A 22,312-nucleotide genomic window follows, 5' to 3' on the forward strand; every position below is an offset into this window, starting at 1 on the left:
TTTCTGTGTCTCTATATTTAGTTGAATGTTCACGAATGTGAATGGATGTGCATGAATTTGACAGAAAGTACAGTAAATCGGCAGATGTAAAATGTTCTGTTCTCATTTGAGGATGACACAGTGGTACAGTACTGTATATCTTACCGGTTGTTGCTCACTGGTTTAGTGGCATTCTGATCCTCTGGGTGTATAACTTCCACCCCTGGAACATTTTCTTCTTGTTTGCCCGATTCTGGGCCAGTTTCACGTACAGGCAGCACTGATTCAACTATGTGTACCCCTGCCATCTGATCCTCTGCGTGTATAACTTCCACCACAGGAACATTTTCTTCTTGTTTTCCCGATTCTGGGCTGGCTTCCTGTACAGGCAACACTGGTTCAACTACTCCTGCTGTAGATGTAGCATCCGCCGCATTGCCACTATTACATTTGCTCTCTGGACATAAATTACCAAACTGAAATGACTCACTTTTGTGAAGCTCCAGCTTTGACACCTAAAGGAAAGTTAACAAACACTAGCTAGTAACAATTAGAACAAGCACTAAATATTATCAAACACATTTGATAATGATTGATGATCAGGAAAAGGTTACCACTGGCAGAAGTTTTTTTTTTAAGTTACTCTTGGCTAATAATATTATTCACTAACACCCATCATCATTCGAGACATTTTTTTCTTCCTTTTCATTGGCCAAAAGTCCACCACGAAAACTGCAAATAAGCACAGATCTGCAAATATTGGTCTGTTCATGTGTAATACCATACATATATGTTTTGCTGCAAATTATACTATTCTGCTGATGCGTAGATTAATTACCAACAGATGTACACACGCTCCTGTGTGAAAAATGGTAAGTAGATCGCTTTCTTGAGCTGTCAGAGAGTAACTCAAATTATGAAAACAAACTTGGTGATCAAATGATAAAACAATTTACTGAACTCTGTTATTGCAAGATATTGGGATTCATCAGTGTCTTGCAGATCGATTATTTGCCTCATTCATCTTCGGTCACAGTTTTTCACTATATACGGGCCTACCACCCATCAAATAACATATTATGTATCCCCTTCATGTTAATATCTGCCACTGCATGAGTTCAAGTGTACTATAAGCAAACAACTGACCCAACAAACCTGTTTCTTCGTCCTCTCCTTCTTCTTTGGCTTTGGTCTCTTCTTAAATGAAGCTGAACCAACACCACCAATCCAGACTGTTAAATCATCTCCCTTTTTTCTCCTTTTCTTTGGTTTGGAGAGCAAAAGCATGCTGTAGTCAGGTGTAAACTGATGTACATGTTCTGGAGGTGTGTACATGTACTTTACTGGTTTGGGATCGATTCTTTCTTTTGGTGGTACATGTACATCATACTTCACCTCCTTTCTTCTAAATTGTCGTTTAACATAACGACAGGCCTTCACTTGGTAGAAGTGCCCACTGTCATCACAGTACAGTAGTGTCTGTTGATGGGAAACAACTAAGCATGAATATATGTGTTGCAAGTCAAAATGAAAACCAGGTTAAAATGAATCTTAACCCTAGTTACTCATGGATCATGAATAAGTAGGGTTAGAAGACAAAGGAAATTGAGGATCAAATGAGGCTAAAATCATTTTAACCTGAATTTCATTTTGACCTGCAAAACATCCCCCTGCCTTAACCCAAAATGGATGGAGCACATTTAACATTAAGATAGTATTTTTAAGCATGAAAACAGGGATGAAATGTCCTCCCGGCCATGGCGACTGGACCATGAAAACTGCAATTTGGACAACCTTTTGTCTGTATTTCCACATTCCAACCTGTTTCAGTTTAGATGCAGACAGAACTATGCACCTCTAAATTTATTAGAGCCCAAGTATTTTGTTTTCAATCAATCGGTAATTGACCATTAATATTTTTCTTCCAAACATATATACATATGTTGTATAAAATGATGCATAACTACGATCACAAGCTTTGTATCAAAGTTTCCAAACAAAGGATTTTTCAAATAAATGTGAGGCTTGGGAATAGATGCATTTAAGTATTATTATACAAATATTTGCACCATATTGGCCATATTAATTAAGAGAAAAGGCTTTTTCAAGGTAGCACCTCTTGATTATTAAATTAACATAAAATAAATAATTTAAAAAGTAATTTGAATTTGTATCAGGAACTGCAAGTCAACAAGATTAGTGCAAAGTGTTATGAATGGACATAAAATTTAAAGTTCCATATATTTGCATGGTGCGGTTACAAGGTGTAACTATGTGGCACTAGTTCAAAACTCATTTTCACAAGCCCCAGAAAAACATTTTATAAGCATTATCTGTCTCCATAATCTGTCATTTGAATGTCCTAAAAATATTTTCCCCAAAAAATTCACTTGCCTTCCAGTCAAGCAACACAGTATTCATTTGTTTAATATTAATTGAAAAACGCTTATCTAGCACTGGGCTATCGGACACGACTTTTTTTTGCATGCTAAATGCTGTTTCTACTTTATTTTAAGTTCCGATTGGTACATTGGTTCATTTACATTAGATTTAATTTGTTGCTTTACATTTCAATATGCTTATTTATAATCAAAAAAATCAATATCAAATACAGTCTAATACAAGACTAGATATTAAGTAATGAATACTTACATTTCCTAGCAAAGAGTTTGCTACTACTGCATCAGCAAGTGTCACAAAAGCATATGTCTAGAAGAAAAGAATTAAGGTGTTAACAGATACATGTACTGTAGGCCAGGATGCATGTACACTGTACTTTTACTTATCCTACGAGGATACAAAATATCACCAAAATAACTTAACTAAAATTACATCTCCATATAAATGCTACTGCAGTTATTTAAAATAATGTCTAACTGCAGGAATTTGAACATAATTTTGTCATTTGAGTAACCTACATTTTATTGTACAGGGTGCTTGGTAAGAGGTTAAGCTCATGCAACATTGTATTATCTCACTGGGAAAATTTCTTCTCCCTCTTTTGTGGTTTTTTTTTTCAACATTGGCTAACTTTACAAAGCAGGGAATGGGTAGAAAAACAATTCTTAACTAAGTGTCATAAATTGTACAACCAAACATCTGAAGTTGTCAGAAGTTACCTTTGTAGAGGGAATGCTAACTTTTGTTACTGCACCAGGAAAACCGCACACACCTGGTAAATCAACCAAATTTGGTGTTATTTAATTGTATTAATTAACTGAATGCAGATCTCAGAGTAATAGGGGTATAAGGTTCAATTTTTTTGGAGGAAAAAAATAAACCTTCTTTTTGGTTTGTAAAAACGGAAGTTTTGATCTGGGCAGACCTTGTTCCCTGTAATAAACATTTAACTAAAAAGAATCAGAAAAACACTGGCAAACAAAAGCAGTACCTTGTACTTTACTCGCAGATAAAATCACATATTCTGGTTTGAAATTGGGTTAGGGTTTGAAGAAGTGGCTGTAGACCCTCACCAAACTTCTCCGGGAGTACTTATTTTCCTCCCCAGTATAGAAATGCTTTATGAAAGATAAAATATTTAGCGTTTTGTGAAAGTAGTACATTTTTGTTTATTTTTAAAAGATATTTGTCATTGTTTTCCCGAAAAGCACCTACAGTATGTTTATCAAGGGGGATTACAATATAACAATTTTTACTCCATTTACATGTATTGTGTTGTTCCAGAAAATATCCATACCCCTCCCATGGAAGGCTTTTTAGCTTGAACCCCCCCCCCCCCCACCCCCGCAGAAATGCCATTTTAGTGTCATACTTTCCTTTAAAAAATTGTCCCTTGTAAAACCCCCCTCCCCCTTGGAATTTCCGTTAACCTTCCTTGGGCTGGGTATGGATATTTTGTGGAACTATGTACACGTTCAGGTTCACAAACAACAAACAAAAATTAAAAACAACATGATTTAGAAAACATTACTGAGTACATTTAGAAAAAATCTAAGTTCTTGACAGGATATCCGATTACTTTCAACACTGGTAGCTGGTCTTTTCTCTTGGAGTTTCTTAGACAAGTGTTTATCAGTGATCCTGAACCCAAAAGGTAGTCTAGATGAGTAGGGGCTGTGCCATGTCTTAGCGTCTTGCCTCATAATACATCCTGCATTTTATTTAGGGGAAAACAGGCTCCCAACAGTTTTATTAATAATTTGTGTGAACGTGTACCTTCAAGGAAATCTTTTAAAGTACTTTCTTGGCAATCAGGTGGAAGGCCATGAAGAAACAGCTTTAAGTCATCAACAAGCATAGTTCCACTGTTTGTGAAATGTACCATGGTCTGAGAAAGAAAAAGGGAAAAACAGTCAGTAAAATACAGACTATAATTATATCATTACAGTTGATCCTCTGGTTGCAACCACCTCTCGTAAGTAACCACCTCTCACAGAAATAGATATACACCAGTAAGGAGAATTTGTATGTCACATCAGGGCAGAATAGACAGTAACCAATTACAACCATTCTTACTTCTAACTGTTGTTCTTTGACTAAAAAACTTGGTGAGCAAGTTATAATGGCAGAGTTTTCTTCGCCAGTTTGTTTACTGCGGGAAATTACCAACTGAAATGTGCGTGACATAGTCTGTTGCATAATAGTGCAGTGGGGACTGAAAAATACAGAAATTTTAATCTAAAAAAGCTAAGATGAAAAGATGTGTAATTTTGTAACATGATACAGTACCGCATGAAACTACATCTATGGACCCATCAGGTTGCGGCAAAACCTCGTCTTTGCCACGTGCTCACACCTCGCGTACACCACAGGTGAAAATATGTAGCACCACGGTAAAGACAAGTGCGACCGCAATTGAAAAAATACTGTGGCAAAACAGACGAGGTAATACCTCAGGGAAGTAATGTATGTGTATCGAGTAGAGTGGCATTGTTTCATCAACGCTGCTTGTAAACTCCATCATAATCCGGAATCAAGAAACACACTCGATGCAAAGTCAAACGGTTAACATGTAAATGCCTATCCTCTAGATGTAGTTTGTTTCGCTCTTTCAAAATGTTCATGACCTTTTTGTGCGGACTATTAGTAAGCCCTTTCACGAACTCTGACGATACTATTCGGAGCTGTTTTGATAGGGTTCGCAGGGTTTTGAAGGTCACTTGATTAGAACAGCAACTGGATGGAGCAGTCTACTACTACCGTAAGCTACAAGCGCTAAACGTTACTAGTTTCAGGTAAAAATGTAACTGTTCACGTCTTTTAGTTCATTCATTTGTTTTTAATTGTAAAATTGATGCATTGAAAGTAGTAACACAACTTCATGACTTAGTATTGAAAAGAACAGAGGTCAGGAATCAGTGGAAATCAAAAATGTAGCATCTTTTGATTTCCACCAAAGCTCACGTGAAATGTTAAAAAAAATCTACTAGCCTAAACTGGTGAAAGGTTTCGACTCTCCTTTTGATCAAGTGTATAAAAGCGAATATTATATTTCCCTGTAGGAATCTTTGCCTAAAGGAAGATGGACATGTGTTGAATGCCGTCAAGAATAAAGAGCAGTCACCACTCAGAAAACAAGCTTACCGGTATTAATTCTTTGTCAGAATCAGTGGAAATCAAACAGGTATGATTCTAACATCTGGAAATACAGATAAACGAAGTGGGAGAAACTAGGTACACACTCAAACTCTTTGAAAGGTACATGTACTGTAAAAGATAAAAGAGACGACAGTTGATAACAAAAAATGCGTAGATTACTGTACCATAACCCTTACTTCCAAAAAACTGTGGAATTCAATACGAAAATAGCGGCCTGTCTTTTGTCGGCAAAGCAACCTTTGAGCTTTTTCCAACATATTGATCGGAATTGTAACAAGCCAAATAACAAGCCTTATCACGACCACTTATGAGGGTTGTTACTTTCTCACTGAGCTCTCAATGAAGACAGTGGCTGAAATACATCTTATAAGATATCGCATTTCCTTTAAAGCCAAAAGCTATTTTGACCATTGTTTATTGAGCGTCTTGTTCGCAATTTTTCCCCATCCCCCAAATTTAGCGGTAAGTATACCGTGGGACCAGGGAAATTTCATTGGTTACCCAAAGTAATTTGACGAATTACAAAGCGGCTAATAATATTTGATCGACTGATAGCTTTTTGATTTGCAAAGCACTCAAGAGTTTATAAATTTATTGAACTAAATTCGAGTCGTCTACACAAGAGCTAAGATTCTTCATTTACATACATGTATTCCAAAGTGTAAACCATGTTCAAAGCAGGAGACTTCTGTTTGATCACATGTCACCGACATGTCACCGACATGTCACCAACACACTCAAGCAAAACAAGCTGAGTGGTAAATGGTGGTTTGGTTTTTGTGATCCGTTCTTGCTTTCATTTTGTTCTAAGTTATGTTACATTTGGAATGCTGTTATTAAACAGGTACACTGTAGATGTAAAAAAGCCGATGAAGGTTTCTCTTATTCATGGTTTGGTCTCCTAAGAAAATGTTTGAACTTGAAGCAGGTTCCACGAATATAACATTTAATAAGCTTACATCTCGATTAGTCACAATGAACCAGAGACAAAACTTGGACCAGAAAAAGTCGGATCGCTGATTCAATCTATACAAGAATGAGGCATAAAGAACAACTGCCATTTTTATTTAACTCAGCAATCGGAGTTGACCCGGTTTTGTAACTGTCCACTACAAAGTACAGCGCATATAAACAGAGAAGTACGGATGGTATTATGCCTACAAAATAAATCGGAATTGAAGTTAAATGTATTGCCCCGGTTTATTTTCATCAAAGTGAATTTCAGAGCCATCCCGGCCTTGAGCGTTAATTTTAGTCATTTGCATGGTGCGTGGACATGAAATCAGATCGTGAACACACACTCTGTCGCATTCTTCTTGGCAAAATGGAATGCTTTTAAAACACAGCATTAAAGAACTGAGACACTATATTTTACCAAGTTACAGATATTTTTGGTGAAGTTCATACAATGCAGCTACCAAATTTTTTTTGTGTTATCAGTCTTGTAACTGACATGAATGATCGGCTTTATCAAATGCTTCGTTGCAATGAAAATGCGGAGATTCAAGACTGAGCATTCAAGCACGCTTTGTTGCGAAGAAACAGAAAACAAAATGCTATCCAAACCTAACGCATCTTCTTTACCAAGGTAATACCTCATCCAAACGTTGCCGCGGCAGGATGAATACCGTCCTCAGGTTTACCGACATAAACACGCGGTCAAGTGCGGGAATACCGCGTCAATGACGCGGGAGGCTCCGTGGCAATAATGCGGGAAATGGGTGAATACTTTCAGCCAGTACTGTAGATTGATTGTATTCGTGCAGTGAGGCGATCAAGGCCAAAATCAATATCTTAGGAACTGAGCCAATGAGACTTGAGAGTGCGAAAGCAAAGTAGTAGGATTAAAATGCCTCTGAAGAACAAATGTTCAAAATACCTGGAACAGACTCTGATGGCGTAACTGTTTGGTTTTGCTGATTTGCTCTCCTGTTGTGTCTTCAAATGATCACAATCTGCAATAACAAATCCAATGAATATTGACGTTAATACAACCTTCCTAAATCACACTGATTCGTTCCTATGGTTGAAAGTGCTACTTAGTTGGAAGATTAGCCCACCAGTAAAAAGTGCTAACGAAGCAAAATTAAACTAAGAATGACTCGCTCTTTATACTTCAAGGAAAAGGTCACTCCAAAAACCTCACTTTCACCTTTTCTGTCTTGGACTATACCAACTAAACATTAAACTTTTCCACTCACCAAAGTTTCAGCCTCTGAAGTGTCTGCTATCCTGAAGAAATTCGCCGCGATCGAAACATGCCATTAGGGACAGCGCGTCTCCCAACCTCAAAATGCTTTGGAAACGAAAGAATATCGAGGTCGAAATGTATTATGGACCAAAATATAACAAGACAGCGGGAACCTGGTCTCTAACATTAGTAGGCCTGGTTAATTTTATCATTTTTAGCGGGTAAGGTAAATCCTGAATAAAATTTTTCACTTGAATTGCGCCAAGCATTGTTCAATATTTATGTATAGAATGATCCTTGCAAAGTTGAGCCGTCGACAGCGCAAACCCAGTGCTTACAATACTGAGATGAGGTGGTTTTCGAAAGCTTTTCGCCAGCCCAAAACTCGGCGAGAAATCGATCGACAAATTCAAAGCCATGATCTGGGACAATCCTACTGACGATATGCTACCAAGTTATGGTAGGTTTTTTTTAAAGAAAATTAAGAAATGACTTCATGTGGAGTGATGTCGTGATGTGTAGGCTTATTTTTCCAGGTATATCCTGAACTAGTACTGGAACCGGCTAAAATATGCAATAAAGTTTATGTAATTTAAAGATAAACAAAACGAAAATGCGTGCACGGGCCCGAAAAAGTAAAATGATGTAAAATAGAATATGGGATATGCTTATTTTGTAGCTGAAAAAATGCGATTAGGGTTTTAGACATGGTGTGGAAGGGTGGAGAGGGGGTGGGGAGGGGGGGGGGGGTGGGTTGGGGGATGCCATCTCCAATACAGTATCACAGTTTTGTTGAATTAGAAAGCAGTGATGCTTAGAAATTTATAATCTTATATACATCTTTGTCTGCTAGCAGCCCACTCCAACTCTACTTTTTGAGGTCTATTACCCCACTCCCTTAGAAAATATTTAATAAAGCCAGATGAAAAGTATATCATGTTGTTACTAATTAACAGGATTGACTGCAGATGAGCTTGTCTGTCTTGCTGCATCGGGAATGCAAGGCTGGGTCTATACTGATCACGTCACATGGGTTTTAAAACAGCTTAATGACATGCAAAATGATACCATGCTACTATGCCCAATGTCATTGTTAATATCCACAACGAGATGATGAGGAAAGCTAAGTTACTTAATCCTGGACCATTAAAAAGGCTGGTTTTCACTCTGAATGTGGGACAAAGGAATGACAAAACTTTCATTGGCAACCCTCAAAATGGTGGTAATCATTGGGTACTGGTAGATGTTGAGCTGCGACCTTTCATGAAGATCATATACTGTAAGATGCTGGCTTGGCAACCTCCCCCAGACATCATTGATGTCATCAATGATTTTGCACGGTACATTCCAGAAGTTGGAACGCACAAAAAGAGTCATTTGGTGCTTGCCCACTCTCCCAGTGTGACTAATTGGCAGGGTCATGAATGTGACTGACGATGCCGTAACTATTCCCTGCAGAGTTGCACTGATATATGTGGTGTTATTACTCTGGTAAACGCAGCTGTGGTAGCCTTGCACAGCCCTCTTTTCTGATGGTTAACGGGTCCAGTGATCAAAGAATTGATCTTCTTGCAACACCTGACCCAATACTGGTTATATTTTGTGTCGGCCATGAGCAGAGACGAAGCCGTATTCTTGTCAGTGTGAAACAAATTTTTAGTTTGTTTATTGTGGAAGTGCCACAACTTCCACTGATGACCACTCCATCTTTCCCTCACCCCCATTAGTGGTCATTATATGGTTTTACACATTGTGCTGGCATTATTTTGAGCATAATAGCGAGGCAAAAGAATCTAGCATTATGCGGGAATAACAGTGACAAAAACTGGCCAATGTCTTTTGAGCATAATATATAGTGAGATTTTTTGATCATCAAGCATTTGCATAATGACAACAAATTTGAGCATTATGTGTAAAACCCTATTTCATGACCCATTTCCAGTACTATTCTGATATTTACAACACAACTTTGCAAACACAAAATCCTTTAACAACAGAAAGACAACAATGTTGGGAAGGAATACTCCTTCTAACATGAACCAAATGCACTGCCCCATGAAAAATGCAGGACATGTGGTTAGTGTAGTACAAAGATAGAAGAGTGCTTTTAGAAACCTTTTGACCTAAGTTTTCATCTCTAAAATGGCCCTTGTGATATGATCAGTAGCAGGCTGTACATGTTTTCGTGACGATTTGAACAGCTAGAGATAACTGTGCAACCTGACACTAGCCTTCTAGCAGGCTACTGCCATATTGGCTTATGATATTGGCTTATGTTATCCACAGGTCTTTAGCTTCTTCATTGTGAAGAACATCATCATAATTTACTTCTATCAAAATGAAAAAGATCACCAGGGATAATGAAAACCTGGATCTACAGGTCCGTTGGCAAAATTGTTTGTTTGATGCTGTGCTAAATAGAGAAGATGATATCATTATTTAGAGCATTTAGTGCAGGAAACATTTTCATACTAGAAAATATATGAAATCATTACAGGTCAGACTAGTGAAATTTTAAAAGCTGATTCTAACTGTTTCTGGACGACCTATATGGAACATGCTAGGTCTCTTTCAATTGAAATCATTTTGTTATTAGCAAAAAAAGGACAGAGCAGTCATTCAAGACTATTCCAGCAGCTTGTATTAATAATAATATTAGACCATGTTTTTGATGTTCTGTTAAATAGAACAGGGATAAGCATGTGAAATCATTATTGGCATGAGGTGAAACTAGTCTTGTGTTTCACACATTTAATTTCAGTGAGCTATCACAATACTGGGCATCGTGCTTTGCATAAATATTTGATCAATCAGCTCATTTCCGTAGGATTTTTATCAACTTGATCCCCACTACAGATATATGCTTGTACATGTACATGTAAGTTCTGAACGGCACAGTGCGAACTATATTGATTTTGCAACAAGTTTACTATTAATTTAATATTTTTTTGCCATACATGGCTCAAGTAACATTCTAAGGAAAATTGGACTCTGAGTACATGTCTGACATCTATTGTCATTTCAATATTGTCTTATAGTTATTTCATATTGTTCTAGAGTTTTTACTACTTTTAAGCAACAAATCTGAAACAAACATTACATGCAGAAACAAAAAAAACAGATAAATATTATTATATATTATATTATATATTTTCAGGCTTTCAATGTTGGTATGTGTGTGGAATTATAATGGGATTACGGTATGAAATTCTGTATTGCTGCATTAAATACACGACAAGCCGTTACGATTATTGTTAATCAAATTAAAGAAACTACATATAATTTCTACATACACAACACAAGCTAAGGTTCGTTTACTGGTAACAAATAGGTCAATGAATTGCAAGATAATGAATACCGTGGTGCACAACTGATCTGATGAGCAAAAATTTCTGTGACTGAGACGTTCGAGGGATAATTTGTGTTTCCTTTCAGAAATATTTCGAGAAAACGTGGGCTGGTGGTCGCTAACTGCGTTTTAAAGCTGAAATCAACCAGGCGTTTCAAGTGTTAGAGACCAGGCTCCCACTATCTGATTATATTTTGGCCCACAATACATTTCGATCTCGATATTCTTTCGTTCCCGATGCATTTTGGGGTTGGGAGACGCGCTGTCCCTAATGGCATGTGCGATCGAAAGAAACGACTTCCGAGGCCGCCATTTTGAAACTGTACTTGGCAGCCAGGCCGTGTTTATGTCAACCTCGTTCCCAGGGTCCTCTCTCTTCCTCCCTGGTTGCGGCTGATCGCGTGTTTATGTATACTAATCAAATCCGCACAGAGGGTGGGGTCTTTGACTTAATTTTGTCAACACTGTCTATGGAGGTGAAAGTTGCTTTGACTTACCGACGTTATTTTGACAGTTAAGCAAGTTATTTGTCAGAGATCCTGTCTGACCGGTGCTTCCTTTCTATCTGAACTTCTATGAGTATGAGATGTTGATTGAGAGGGAAGTTTGCTTATTTTCACTACTTTTTTAAATAACCGTCAACAGCCTGCTTCGGATTAGTTTAATCAGTTCTTCGCAGCACAAGCATTAAATAACCGTCAAATTTTCCATGTGATGCATTCAATTTAAAGAGAAGCTAGTCTCTCGACCGAAAATTGGACTTACCGCTAAACAGTTTTGAAACGAAAGCCGTTGGATTTTGCAAACGCGCGGCCGATGACGTTGTTGTCCAGTTCTTCCACAGGTCACCCAAGCGTAATATAAGAGTTCGTATATATGGAGAACTGTGGCTAAAATATAAGAGTTTGTATGGAGATCAGGAGTTGACGTTAAATTCGTTCAATGTATGGGTAATTTACCGAATAAAGACTCTAGGACATTTAATGGTGTCATTTTTTTTTTTCTCATCCTGGAGAGTTTAAACGAGATTTGAACGAATTTTGAAAAAAATTGTCCTACGGTGTTATAATAAGAGACATGTCTCTTATTATAACACCATAGGAAAACTTTTTCAAAGTTTTTCAAACTTTAATTTTCCATCCCCTTCCTTCAATCACACCTCTGGAATCTGCTAAAATCTAGCAGACACGTAACCAGCCGCAACCGGGTTACTTTCTCGAGGGAGGAAGAGAGAGGACCCTGGGAACGAGATTGTGTTTATGTGACATCATTCCAACTGGTTTCGGCTGGTCACGTGACAACCTGTGGCACAAACTTTTCCACGGGGGTAGAGTCAGCGAATAATTTTTGTCAATCTCCACTGAAGCAAAAGAAAGGCGATCGCTGGTCATCGCTATGTTAAACTTCAAACAGGTCAAACGAAACATATTTACATATATCTAGCGTATTGAAGCATCCTCTGACTTCAACCCCAGCCGGTCAAATTATTAAGAACTGTTTCGCTGTTTCATGTCACAAAATGGAATTCTTGAACGTGTTTTAACATCTGTCTAAATATAAACTAACATAAACCTGATGCAAATGAAATATAAGTGCAGGCTTATGTCAACAAAACTGTAAGCTTAAATCATTGGGAGAAATAATCCCTCCAGTTTGGATTCGAGTTAGAGTTGGAGTTGGACTTCGAGTTGGACTGGGGCTGTGAACTTCGAGTTGAAGATCGAGTTGGACTTGGATTTTACATGAATGTGACATGAGATAGGCGAACCAACCAAATTAGCTTTCCCGGCTTTGTAGCCCGACAGCAGTCAATTGCTTTGTTTTTTCCAGCAGTTTACTAAAGTTAAAAAAATGTTATAAGAAATCTGTTGGAAAAATATATTTATTCTTCTTTATTTACCAAAAATAGTCAGGTACAGTGTTACAAACAACCTGCCGTCCACTTAAATTAAAATGATATATATACCTCTTCGTTATAGGGGTTTCAAAAAATTCCCTCGACTGGCGGCCCGGAAAGAAACATAAAGGGAAAGCGTCAGTGGAAGCAAACGAAAATCAAGCAAAATTTATTAATTTGCATGGATTTTTCCAGGAATGATGATATTTATTCTGAGCTTTGATGGATGTTTTATCTTGGACAGAATAGTCTGCTTGCAGCTGGTTTTTTCTTCAAGGGTCACTTAGACGAGTGTTTAGTCATCGTGAACGCAAAAGAGCAGTATGGCGGTGGCCGAGTGGGGAAGAAGGTGCCTGCCGCGGCCATGTCTCGTCCCATTCTCCTTTAGGCTAAATTTCGAGAGAAAAACAGACTACCAGCAGTTTATGGACTGAATAAAGAGAGAAATGGCCACCCCCTATCAACAAACCAATGATGAAGACGCACTCGAACAAAAACGCGCCCTTTTCTCATTTTTGAAATTGGTAAGGCGGTGGGAGGTAAATTTGTAAAAGCTAAAAAGGCTAGTCCTCCCATAGAGATATAGGAATTTCAAGAATTTATCAAACAACCAGTCGCATATTGAGTTTCAAACTGAATTGAGCTGAATCGTTTTGAATTGAATTTATCGGAGCCGATCTAAAGTGTATGGATAAGAAAACATATCCCTGGCTAGCTAGTAGCCACGCAAGCTGGAAAAGACAATTCCAAATTTTTCATTGCTTGCTTAAAATAATACACAGAAGACAGCTAACCGCCAGGTCAAATCTTTGGGGTAATTAGAAATCTGACCAAGTTTAACAGACCTTAGCACGGTTTTTTACGGGTAGGCAAAGTCAAAAATTACGCTGTTTGTATGGCAATCCGATGGCAAATAAGTTTTTCGAAAATGGAATTTTACTCCATGTGTGAATCGCAACGTTAAGAAACTAGGTAGAAGATTGTATTCACCGCGTTTGAAGGATCATGGATGTAGCTTCGCCAGAAGACGCTTTCCATACATAAGTAAATGAAGCTACGTACAGAAAAATACAATTCCAAAACGGCATTTCTTCCCTCAGTCTATTTTGAAATACCGTTTTGATCCATGATGAAAAGATAAGACTTACACTGTACCACTATGTTTTGCGAGCACCACGGGATTTCCTAGCTCATTTTACATGTCTGTAAATCAAATCCAAGTCAGAATACTCGGCTAATCGGCCTTGTGACAGCAAGGTATACCTTTTAACATCCAAAATACCAACCAAATTAGCTTTCCCGGTTTTCTAGCCCGGCAGCAGTCAATTGCTTTGTTTTTTTAAGCAGTTTACCAAGTTTAAAAGTTTTATAAGAAATCTATTGGAACAATATATTTACTCTTCTTTATCTACCAAAAATAGCCGTCCACTTAAATTAAAATGATATGAATACCTCTTCGACTGGCGGCCCGGAAAGGAACATAAAGGGAAAGTGTCAGTGGAAGCAAACGAAAATCAAGCAAAATTTATTAATTTGCACGGATTTTTCCAAGAATGATGATATTTATTCTGAGCTTTGAAGGATGTTTTATCTTGGACAGAATAGTCTGCTTGCAGCCGGTTTTTTCTTCAAGGGTCACTTAGGGACCGTTCATTTTTTATAAGGTAGGGGGGGGCTGGTGGGATTTGGGGGGGGGGGCCATGCGAAAAAAAATGGCTTTCGAGGGGGGGCCATCCCAAAAAAATAAGGGAAAAAGGGGGGGTCACGTGAAATATTTTAGTAAAACTTTGAAATGGCATAATGTTTGAATATCAAAAAAAATGCTATAGAATAAACATAGAAGGCAGGATACAAATTTATTACAAACTTTCCTTCTGCTTTAAAAAAACGTTTGGCGACAAAAAGCATTTGTAGCTACTGAAAAGAAGTAATTAACACTGTTATTTTCGAATGCAACTTTCACCGGCACTCATCTTCATCTCCGCTGTCGTCGAGTTCTTCGTCGTCGCTTGTGCTGCTATGGGAGTCTCTTTCACCAATGCTGCAAGAAGCAGCAATGCTTTCCGTCAGAGTGTACTCTTCAGGGTACATGAAGGTGTAAACATAATCTCTGACTTCCCGCTCAAGGTTGGTGGTGATTCTACTTCTTGCAGCATTGGTGAAATAATTCCCTTCCAAGAGCTGGGCGATGTATGGCGCATCTCTTCTAAATATCGACGTGGCAACATCCTCAACTTTAAGACACTCTTCCGGGACGGCCGTTCTACGAGGGTACACAAGGCATTGTGGAAGATCATTTCCTAGCGGGTTTCCAACACAGATTCCATAAACTCGTTGGACGCTGTTTTCAGTCCGCTTCCTCTTTCTTTCATTTGACTTTCTGCGGTTTTCTTTTTTCCTTCTCCTTTTGTTGATGTGCTGTTTGAGTATGCCTTTGAATATGCTGTTATAATTGCTCTTCTTATTTTCTAGTGCTTCCATGTCCTGCGTGACCTTCGTCAACTTAGCTTCTGTACATTTGATCTGTTTTACATTAAAACTGTGGGCAAATTCTTCGCCCTGCTTTAAAGCAAGCCCATTGGACTGAAAGAGTGTGGAATCGTGTTCCTTTACATCTTTCAATATGACATTCAACTTTTCCACCATTACTCTGTGCTCTTTGATGGAGAAGTTCAGTTTTCTTCCATCACTGGGCTTCAACTGGTACCCTTGCATGGAAAACTCACTCGCCCTTTCTGAACAGCCATCCGCACCTAGAAAAATTGCTTCTTTTGCTTGTAAGATGTCAAACTGCCTGGATCGTTCAGCTGTAAACCTTTTCTTAAACGACTCGTTGCTTTCGCCATTATTGCGCATTTTGGAATGAGCCTCTTTCATGATGCTCATGTAGTAGTGCGCTCTTTCCCCGATTGGATTAACAATATAAAGAAGAAAGAGCATGGAAGTGGCAGGCTGGTTTTATCTGACCCAGAGAGCGTTGCTCTATTTGCAGATAAGTTTATTCTCAAATCGAAGTTTGTGGTGGATTATCTTCAGCATCTTGAAGTGCTGGAATTTAAAAGGAAAAAGAGAGCAGAAGAAAAGGCAAAGTTAAATAGGGAGGAGGATTATCCTTGGACTGAGTTGTGCGAAGGTCTAACCAAGCTTAAAAGGCTACGTGTTCCAGAACTAAACAAGTACTCAAACCACCACGGGCTGAAGCAGCATTTGAAAAGCAGCAAGAGTGAGAAAGTAAAGGCAATTGTAAGACATTCATGCTTGCAGCAGAAGAGTCCTCTCAGAGCTGGCCAACCAACACTGAGAAATGCCAGGACATTAACACAAAATGACAACAGGGCAAGTGCTGACAGCAGTGAAACGGATGAAAGTGACAATGATGAGTATGACAGTGATGCCATTGACTCTGGGGGAGAAGATGACTCAAGTGGCGTCATTCTTGCATTCATCAATTCAGATGAGGAAGATGCCAATGAGAGGCCAAATGCCACACGCTCAGGGCGAGCCATAACTAGGAGATCCGAAATTGACTTCTCTTTCTTTTGATTTGTTTTTTAAACAACAGCTCTCTGTCGTATAGAGATTGTAAATATTGTCTTCATAGTGAGCACAATAACGTGAAGTAGGGGGATAATAGAGAAATATTAAAAAAGTTGAAATCTAAATATTGTTTGTTCAATTTTTTTTTTTTGGGGGGGGTCATCCCAAAAATGACCGCTATAAGGGGGGGGGGCCATGTGAAAAAATTGGTAAGCTGAGGGGGGGTCATGCGATTTTTAAATGGTGCTTCCCAAATCCCACCAGCCCCCCCTCCCTCATAAAAAATGAACGGTCCCTTAGACGAATGTTTATAATTAATCATCGTGAACGCAAAAGGACAGTATGTCTAGTGCCAGTAAAAAAACACAGCGAAATTTGTGTGTTATTTCAAGTAGCTGTGATCTATATTGTGATGTTGATAGATTGAATGTTTGAATGCCGGGGATTAATTAATATCCCAAATAAATATTCAAAGAAGGCCAGCGGTGAAGTTAAAACCAAAAAAACAGAGAAGTATTAAAACTGATTCGTTTGAAACAATGTTGCAAGGCAAGCATAAAATCAGGGACTTTGCCTTGTTAGAATTTCGTTTTCTTGTGCTTATAAAAAACCATCAATCACGCGATGCTCATTTAATACCCTTTCCCTCACAAGTTTTAAATGTAACTGATATTACATTTATTACATTTGTTTGTAAAAACTGCCTTCTTGAAAATGTTTAGGTAGGGAGCGCCTACAGATTCAGAGATTACATTCCAGAGCACTCAACCCACGGGATCATCAAAAATGCTAAAGGGGAGACATGCCTCGAAGGACAAAACATATATTTAACAGAAAGTACACATGTACATGTACTGGCGGAGGGTCAGACAAATGAAAATACCTTTATGAGGGAGCAGGGGTATATATAATGTTTGCAGTTTTAACATACGAAAATAAGTCTTTTTCATATATACTAGTTAAAACTACACAGACCTGTTTGATCAATCTCATACACTGTAAGACTCAGCAAGCTTGTTGTTAAAGGCGGTTATTTCTCACTTGAGTCAGTTTATGCACTAGGATGAATGAATTATTTTGGATGATATGTTCAAACTGCTAGAAATTACAAACCCTTTCAACTGATTCCTGGTACAGTCAGGCTTTGAGTACTGACAATTTATGCTATTATTATATAGCTAGCTCCGCGAGCGGGCAAGATGAATCAAATCCTGCGCTGTGATTGGCGAGCAAGATAGCTCCATCTTGCCCGCTCGGGACTACCCGCCGTGTCCCGCAAGGAAAATTTCCCCGAAAGCCATATAATAAATCGTTTATTGACCAAGCTTGTTCGGTCAAGATGGCTGGATATTGGCCTCGTTCTTTTTTTGGAGTTTATGGACCTCGACTCCGTCTCGGTCCATAAACTCGCAAAAAAAGAACTTGGCCGATATCCATCTTGACCTCACACTTGGTCAATAACCCACTTTATTATATGGCAAGCTCCGCGAGCGGGCAAGATGAATCAAATCCTGCGCTGTGATTGGCTACCCGAGCGGGCAAGATGGAGCTATCTTGCCCGCTCGGGACTACCCGCCGTGTCCCGCAAGGAAAATTTCCGCAACAGCGATATAATAAATCCTTTATTGACCAAACTTGTTCGGTCAAGATGGCTGGATATTGGCCTCGTTCCTTTTTTGCGAGTTTATGGACCTCGACTCCGTCTCGGTCCATAAACACGCAAAAAAAGAACTTGGCCAATATCCAGCCATCTTGACCGAACAAGCTTGGTCAATAACCCATATTTATTATATGGCTAGCTCCGTGAGCGGGCAAGATGAGTCAAATCCTGCGCTGTGATTGGCTACCCGAGCGGGCAAGATGGAGCTATCTTGCCCGCTCGGGACTACCCGCCGTGTCCCGCAAGGAAAATTTCCGCAACAGCGATATAATAAATCCTTTATTGACCAAGCTTGTTCGGTCAAGATGGCTGGATATTGGCCTCGTTCTTTTTTTGCGAGTTTATGGACCTCGACTCCGTCTCGGTCCATAAACACGCAAAAAAAGAACTTGGCCAATATCCCGCCATCTTGACCTCACACTTGGTCAATAACCCATACTTATTATATAGCTAGCTCCGCGAGCGGGCAAGATGAATCAAATCCTGCGCTGTGATTGGCTACCCGAGCGGGCAAGATGGAGCTATCTTGCCCGCTCGGGACTACCCGCCGTGTCCCGCAAGAAAAATTTCCCCGAAAGCCATATAATAAATCCTTTATTGACCAAGCTTGTTCGGTCAAGATGGCTGGATATTGGCCTCGTTCTGTTTTTGCGAGTTCATGGACCTCGACTCCGTCTCGGTCCATAAACACGCAAAAAAAGAACTTGGCCAATATCCAGCCATCTTAACCGAACAAGCTTGGTCAATAACCCATACGCAGCTCCTGGAAAACAAGTGCATGCAGACACAACATGCTCTCTACACAAAGTAGATAGAACTCACTGAGGGGAGATCTTGTAACTGTTGTAAAAATGGCGGCAAGACTGCACGAGCTGAAAACTTTCACCATAAGTTTTTTCTATTTGATCGGTCGACTTGTGTTGCTCTCTTAACACAAGCAGGTCATACTCCTGAAGGATGCCAACTCTTAATTGAAATGCTGAAACTGGATGGAGCATTTGCTCCAGTTTCGACGCAAAGGTTAGTTTTGTTTACGTGTATGAGAATTAGATCGAAAAAGAGTTTACTCTCTGAGTGGCATTGGTAGCCAAAGCTGTGCTGTTGAAAAGATTACCCGCAGTTGCAGTTTTGATTTATCTAATTGAATGATCATTGCACGTTACCTAAAAGTGTAAAATCAGCTAAGAGATCAGCACAGTGCGTCACCTGATCGACTGAAAGATGAGTAACGCACTGTAGTAACTGGTAATAATTTCACTGAGTGGACAGGAGCCCAATTTCAAGGAGTAATTTGTCGAGTGATTTTAAATTATCTATGTCAACTCTCTCAGATTATCCGGGAGTCTTCCGTACCGGTCACCAGATCTCCTGGATGAGGATAATCTTTCAAAAAGGCTATTCTCAATATGGACATACTTGTCTTTATTTTTGGCCAATTTTTGGCAGTGCCGGGGGATATTTAACATTTTTTTTGGCTACGTTTATATTTGTCCGAGCTGCCCTCACTGATCACGTTTAATTCAGAACTTTGTGAGACTGGATTTTGGATTTGATTCTTGTTTCTTATTCAGAATTTCCACTGCTGCGCTATTATTTATTTATTTTTAAATGCAGCTCGAAGTGCATGAATTTTATTGGCTTTAAATGTAAAATGAAATAGATGTATGGACTGCTTATATGGTGGGGTTTAATACTTGGATTAAATATAGTAACTACCAAGGTTATAATTACCCAACCAGCAGCCATCCACTTGGCAGTATTCTTATGCACTGTATAGAAATATATATCAAATATATATATTGTTCAAGTGTCCGTCGATAGTTGACCAAGTGTTCACCTTTCTCTGTAGATGCAAGGCATTCATTTCTACATTTGATATATCTTATTAGATGTTTTGATATGTAGTATCGCCATATATTTTATTTACAAGTTGTGCCATATGTTGACGAGCCTGTAGGGCGAGTCAAAATACAAGCAAGGAGTAAAAATATACAGTGATACTACATATTAAAACATCTAATAAGAGATTTATTATCTAACTGCTGTAGTCAATAAATTTATCAGTGAAAGAGGGAGAGTGTGACAGTTTGGCATGCGCACACCGACCTGTCAGGCAAACAGGTTTTCTACTGTACAAATAAGTGTACAATATGGCTGTATATTTGTACTGTTATTTGGACGATCTTCGCTGCAGTTGGATAATAATCTGTTTTATTTTACACCATTAAGCCACTGAAACTATACCCGAACTGTGGAAATCTACCTTTAGAGTTACACGCACATACAGTTCTGTTTTGTATGTAAAGGAGACAGTTTGCCAAATTGTGACAATGTTTTCATTAATTTTGTTCATGTAGGGGTACTGGCTACTGCAGACCAAGTGTTTCCCCTCCCACAAGGTTTGTTTCTGCTCAACTTTCGGGTGGACTTAAAATCCTATACAAACACCTTGGAGACATGAAGAACTTGGCTCCTCATAAAAAACATGGTGAGATAAAAATAGTCATAATCAATACTGCTTTCCTAACGCTACGACATGTAATTACTGTAAAATTTTTTCTCTAGTATACAGTAGCATACTTTTTATGACAGTCCCTTCCATGTTCGCTGAATAAGAAATGGAGAAATGCAACCTTGTTGAAGCAAGTTGGAAATGTAACAGGATTGGAAAACGGAGGGAGGGGAAATGAAAAGTAGGATAGTGTGTACTTTGTGTAGAAGCAAGTGAGAAAGAGAGACAACATGTTGCAGCTCCCAACAGCCAAAGGATTCTTATGCAAATTGTGTGGTTCCAGAAAATATCCATACTCCCCCCACAGAAGGGATTGGAATTTCCTGGGGGGTGGGGGGTTCTATGAGACCAAAAAATTTAAAGAAATGTATGAAGCTTAACTGGAATTTCCAGAGGGGTGGGGAAATGTTAGAAAAAATCCCTTCCGTGGGGGAGGTATGGATATTTTCTGGAACTACACATTGGGCTGAAATACATGTAGGATGAAGACCCTCTTAGTAAGGGACTTGTGCAAATACTCCTACATGTAACTTCAGTTTGCTAGGGGCATACTACAATGGAACACTGTTACTCCAGTCACTGACAGGCCACAAAAATCTGGCTGTATTAATTAACAGGTTGGCCGTATTATCAGCCTATAGGGTTCTTTAAATAGTAATAGGAAATAACTTCAGGACTGAGCTTTTGTTCCTGGAGGCAAGAATCTAGATTGACTGTGATATTGAGGTGATCATGTTATGTAAGGCAGGGTTCTTGTACTCTATTTGAAATGGAGTTTATTATACTGTACAACTGCAGAAGTTGTCATGCCAGAAGGAGTCATACTGCAAGTTGACTGTAGTTGCTTGGAATGTGCAGTTATGCCATTTGATATTTCTTTTCTTTTCTTTTCTTTTTTTCATAGTACAAGGATCTCAGACAGATCCAGAGGGAAAATTCCAACCATATTATCCAAGTATGTTGTCCTTAATACTAGAATAAACAAAAAATATCTTGGTCCAGGTCTTGGTCCACCCAAAAAAAGAACTTGTAAGCATGAACGGCCAATATCCAGCTAATGATAATTAAATCAACTGAAGCCAATTCATGAATACACAATAATTTATTTTTCAGTACAGTTGTATGTACCTGAAACATTTCTTACGAAATAAGTAAAGTATTAAGTAATTCTTTCTTTAACATGACCACTTTGCTTAGCTTAAAAGTTACTTTACAGGAAACCCACTCTTAAAATACCATAAATGCACATTAGTTAACAAACAAGTAAACAAAAGAAAATGCAGACGAGTTAAAATGTAAGTACATAAAATTAAAAATAATTATTTACAATAAAAGATATAACATTATAACATGAGAATGTGAATTAATCAACATGACACGAGCATGGGACAAAGAAAAATTCTGAGTCCCCGACGGGAATCGAACCCATGACCTCCCGAACACCGGGCGGGCACTCTATCCACTGAGCTACGAGAACTCATGGAGAGCAAGGTCATTTAACTGAGTTCATATATGAGTTCTCGTACATGAGTTCTCGTAGCTCAGTGGATAGAGCGCCCACCCGGTGTTCGGGAGGTCATGGGTTCGATTCCCGTCGGGGACTCAGAATTTTTCTTTGTCCCATGCTC

The 22,312-nt window shown here is 38.8% G+C and overlaps 1 protein-coding gene and 1 long non-coding RNA gene across 2 annotated transcripts in view; one reads left to right on the forward strand and one right to left on the reverse strand.

The window, feature by feature from the left end:
* The window catches only part of LOC145469182 (uncharacterized), a 190,392-nt gene that overhangs the window by 25,089 nt on the left and 142,991 nt on the right, over positions 1 to 22,312 (reverse strand). The window contains exons 3-6 of the mRNA XM_081452882.1: positions 3,099 to 3,151; positions 2,632 to 2,688; positions 1,135 to 1,458; positions 145 to 494 (exon numbers count right to left, since the gene is read on the reverse strand). Of these exons, the coding sequence (XP_081309008.1) occupies positions 145 to 494; positions 1,135 to 1,458; positions 2,632 to 2,688; positions 3,099 to 3,151 (784 nt within the window). The remainder of the gene's footprint in view (positions 1 to 144; positions 495 to 1,134; positions 1,459 to 2,631; positions 2,689 to 3,098; positions 3,152 to 22,312) is intronic.
* On the forward strand, positions 18,939 to 21,665 carry LOC145470364 (uncharacterized). The gene is made up of 3 exons (XR_014042481.1): positions 18,939 to 19,192; positions 20,530 to 20,660; positions 21,589 to 21,665. It is a non-coding gene; the product is annotated as an uncharacterized LOC145470364 (long non-coding RNA).

The sequence above is a fragment of the Orbicella franksi genome, chromosome 15, assembly GCF_964199315.1.
Source record: "Orbicella franksi chromosome 15, jaOrbFran1.1, whole genome shotgun sequence".
NCBI lineage: Eukaryota > Metazoa > Cnidaria > Anthozoa > Scleractinia > Merulinidae > Orbicella > Orbicella franksi.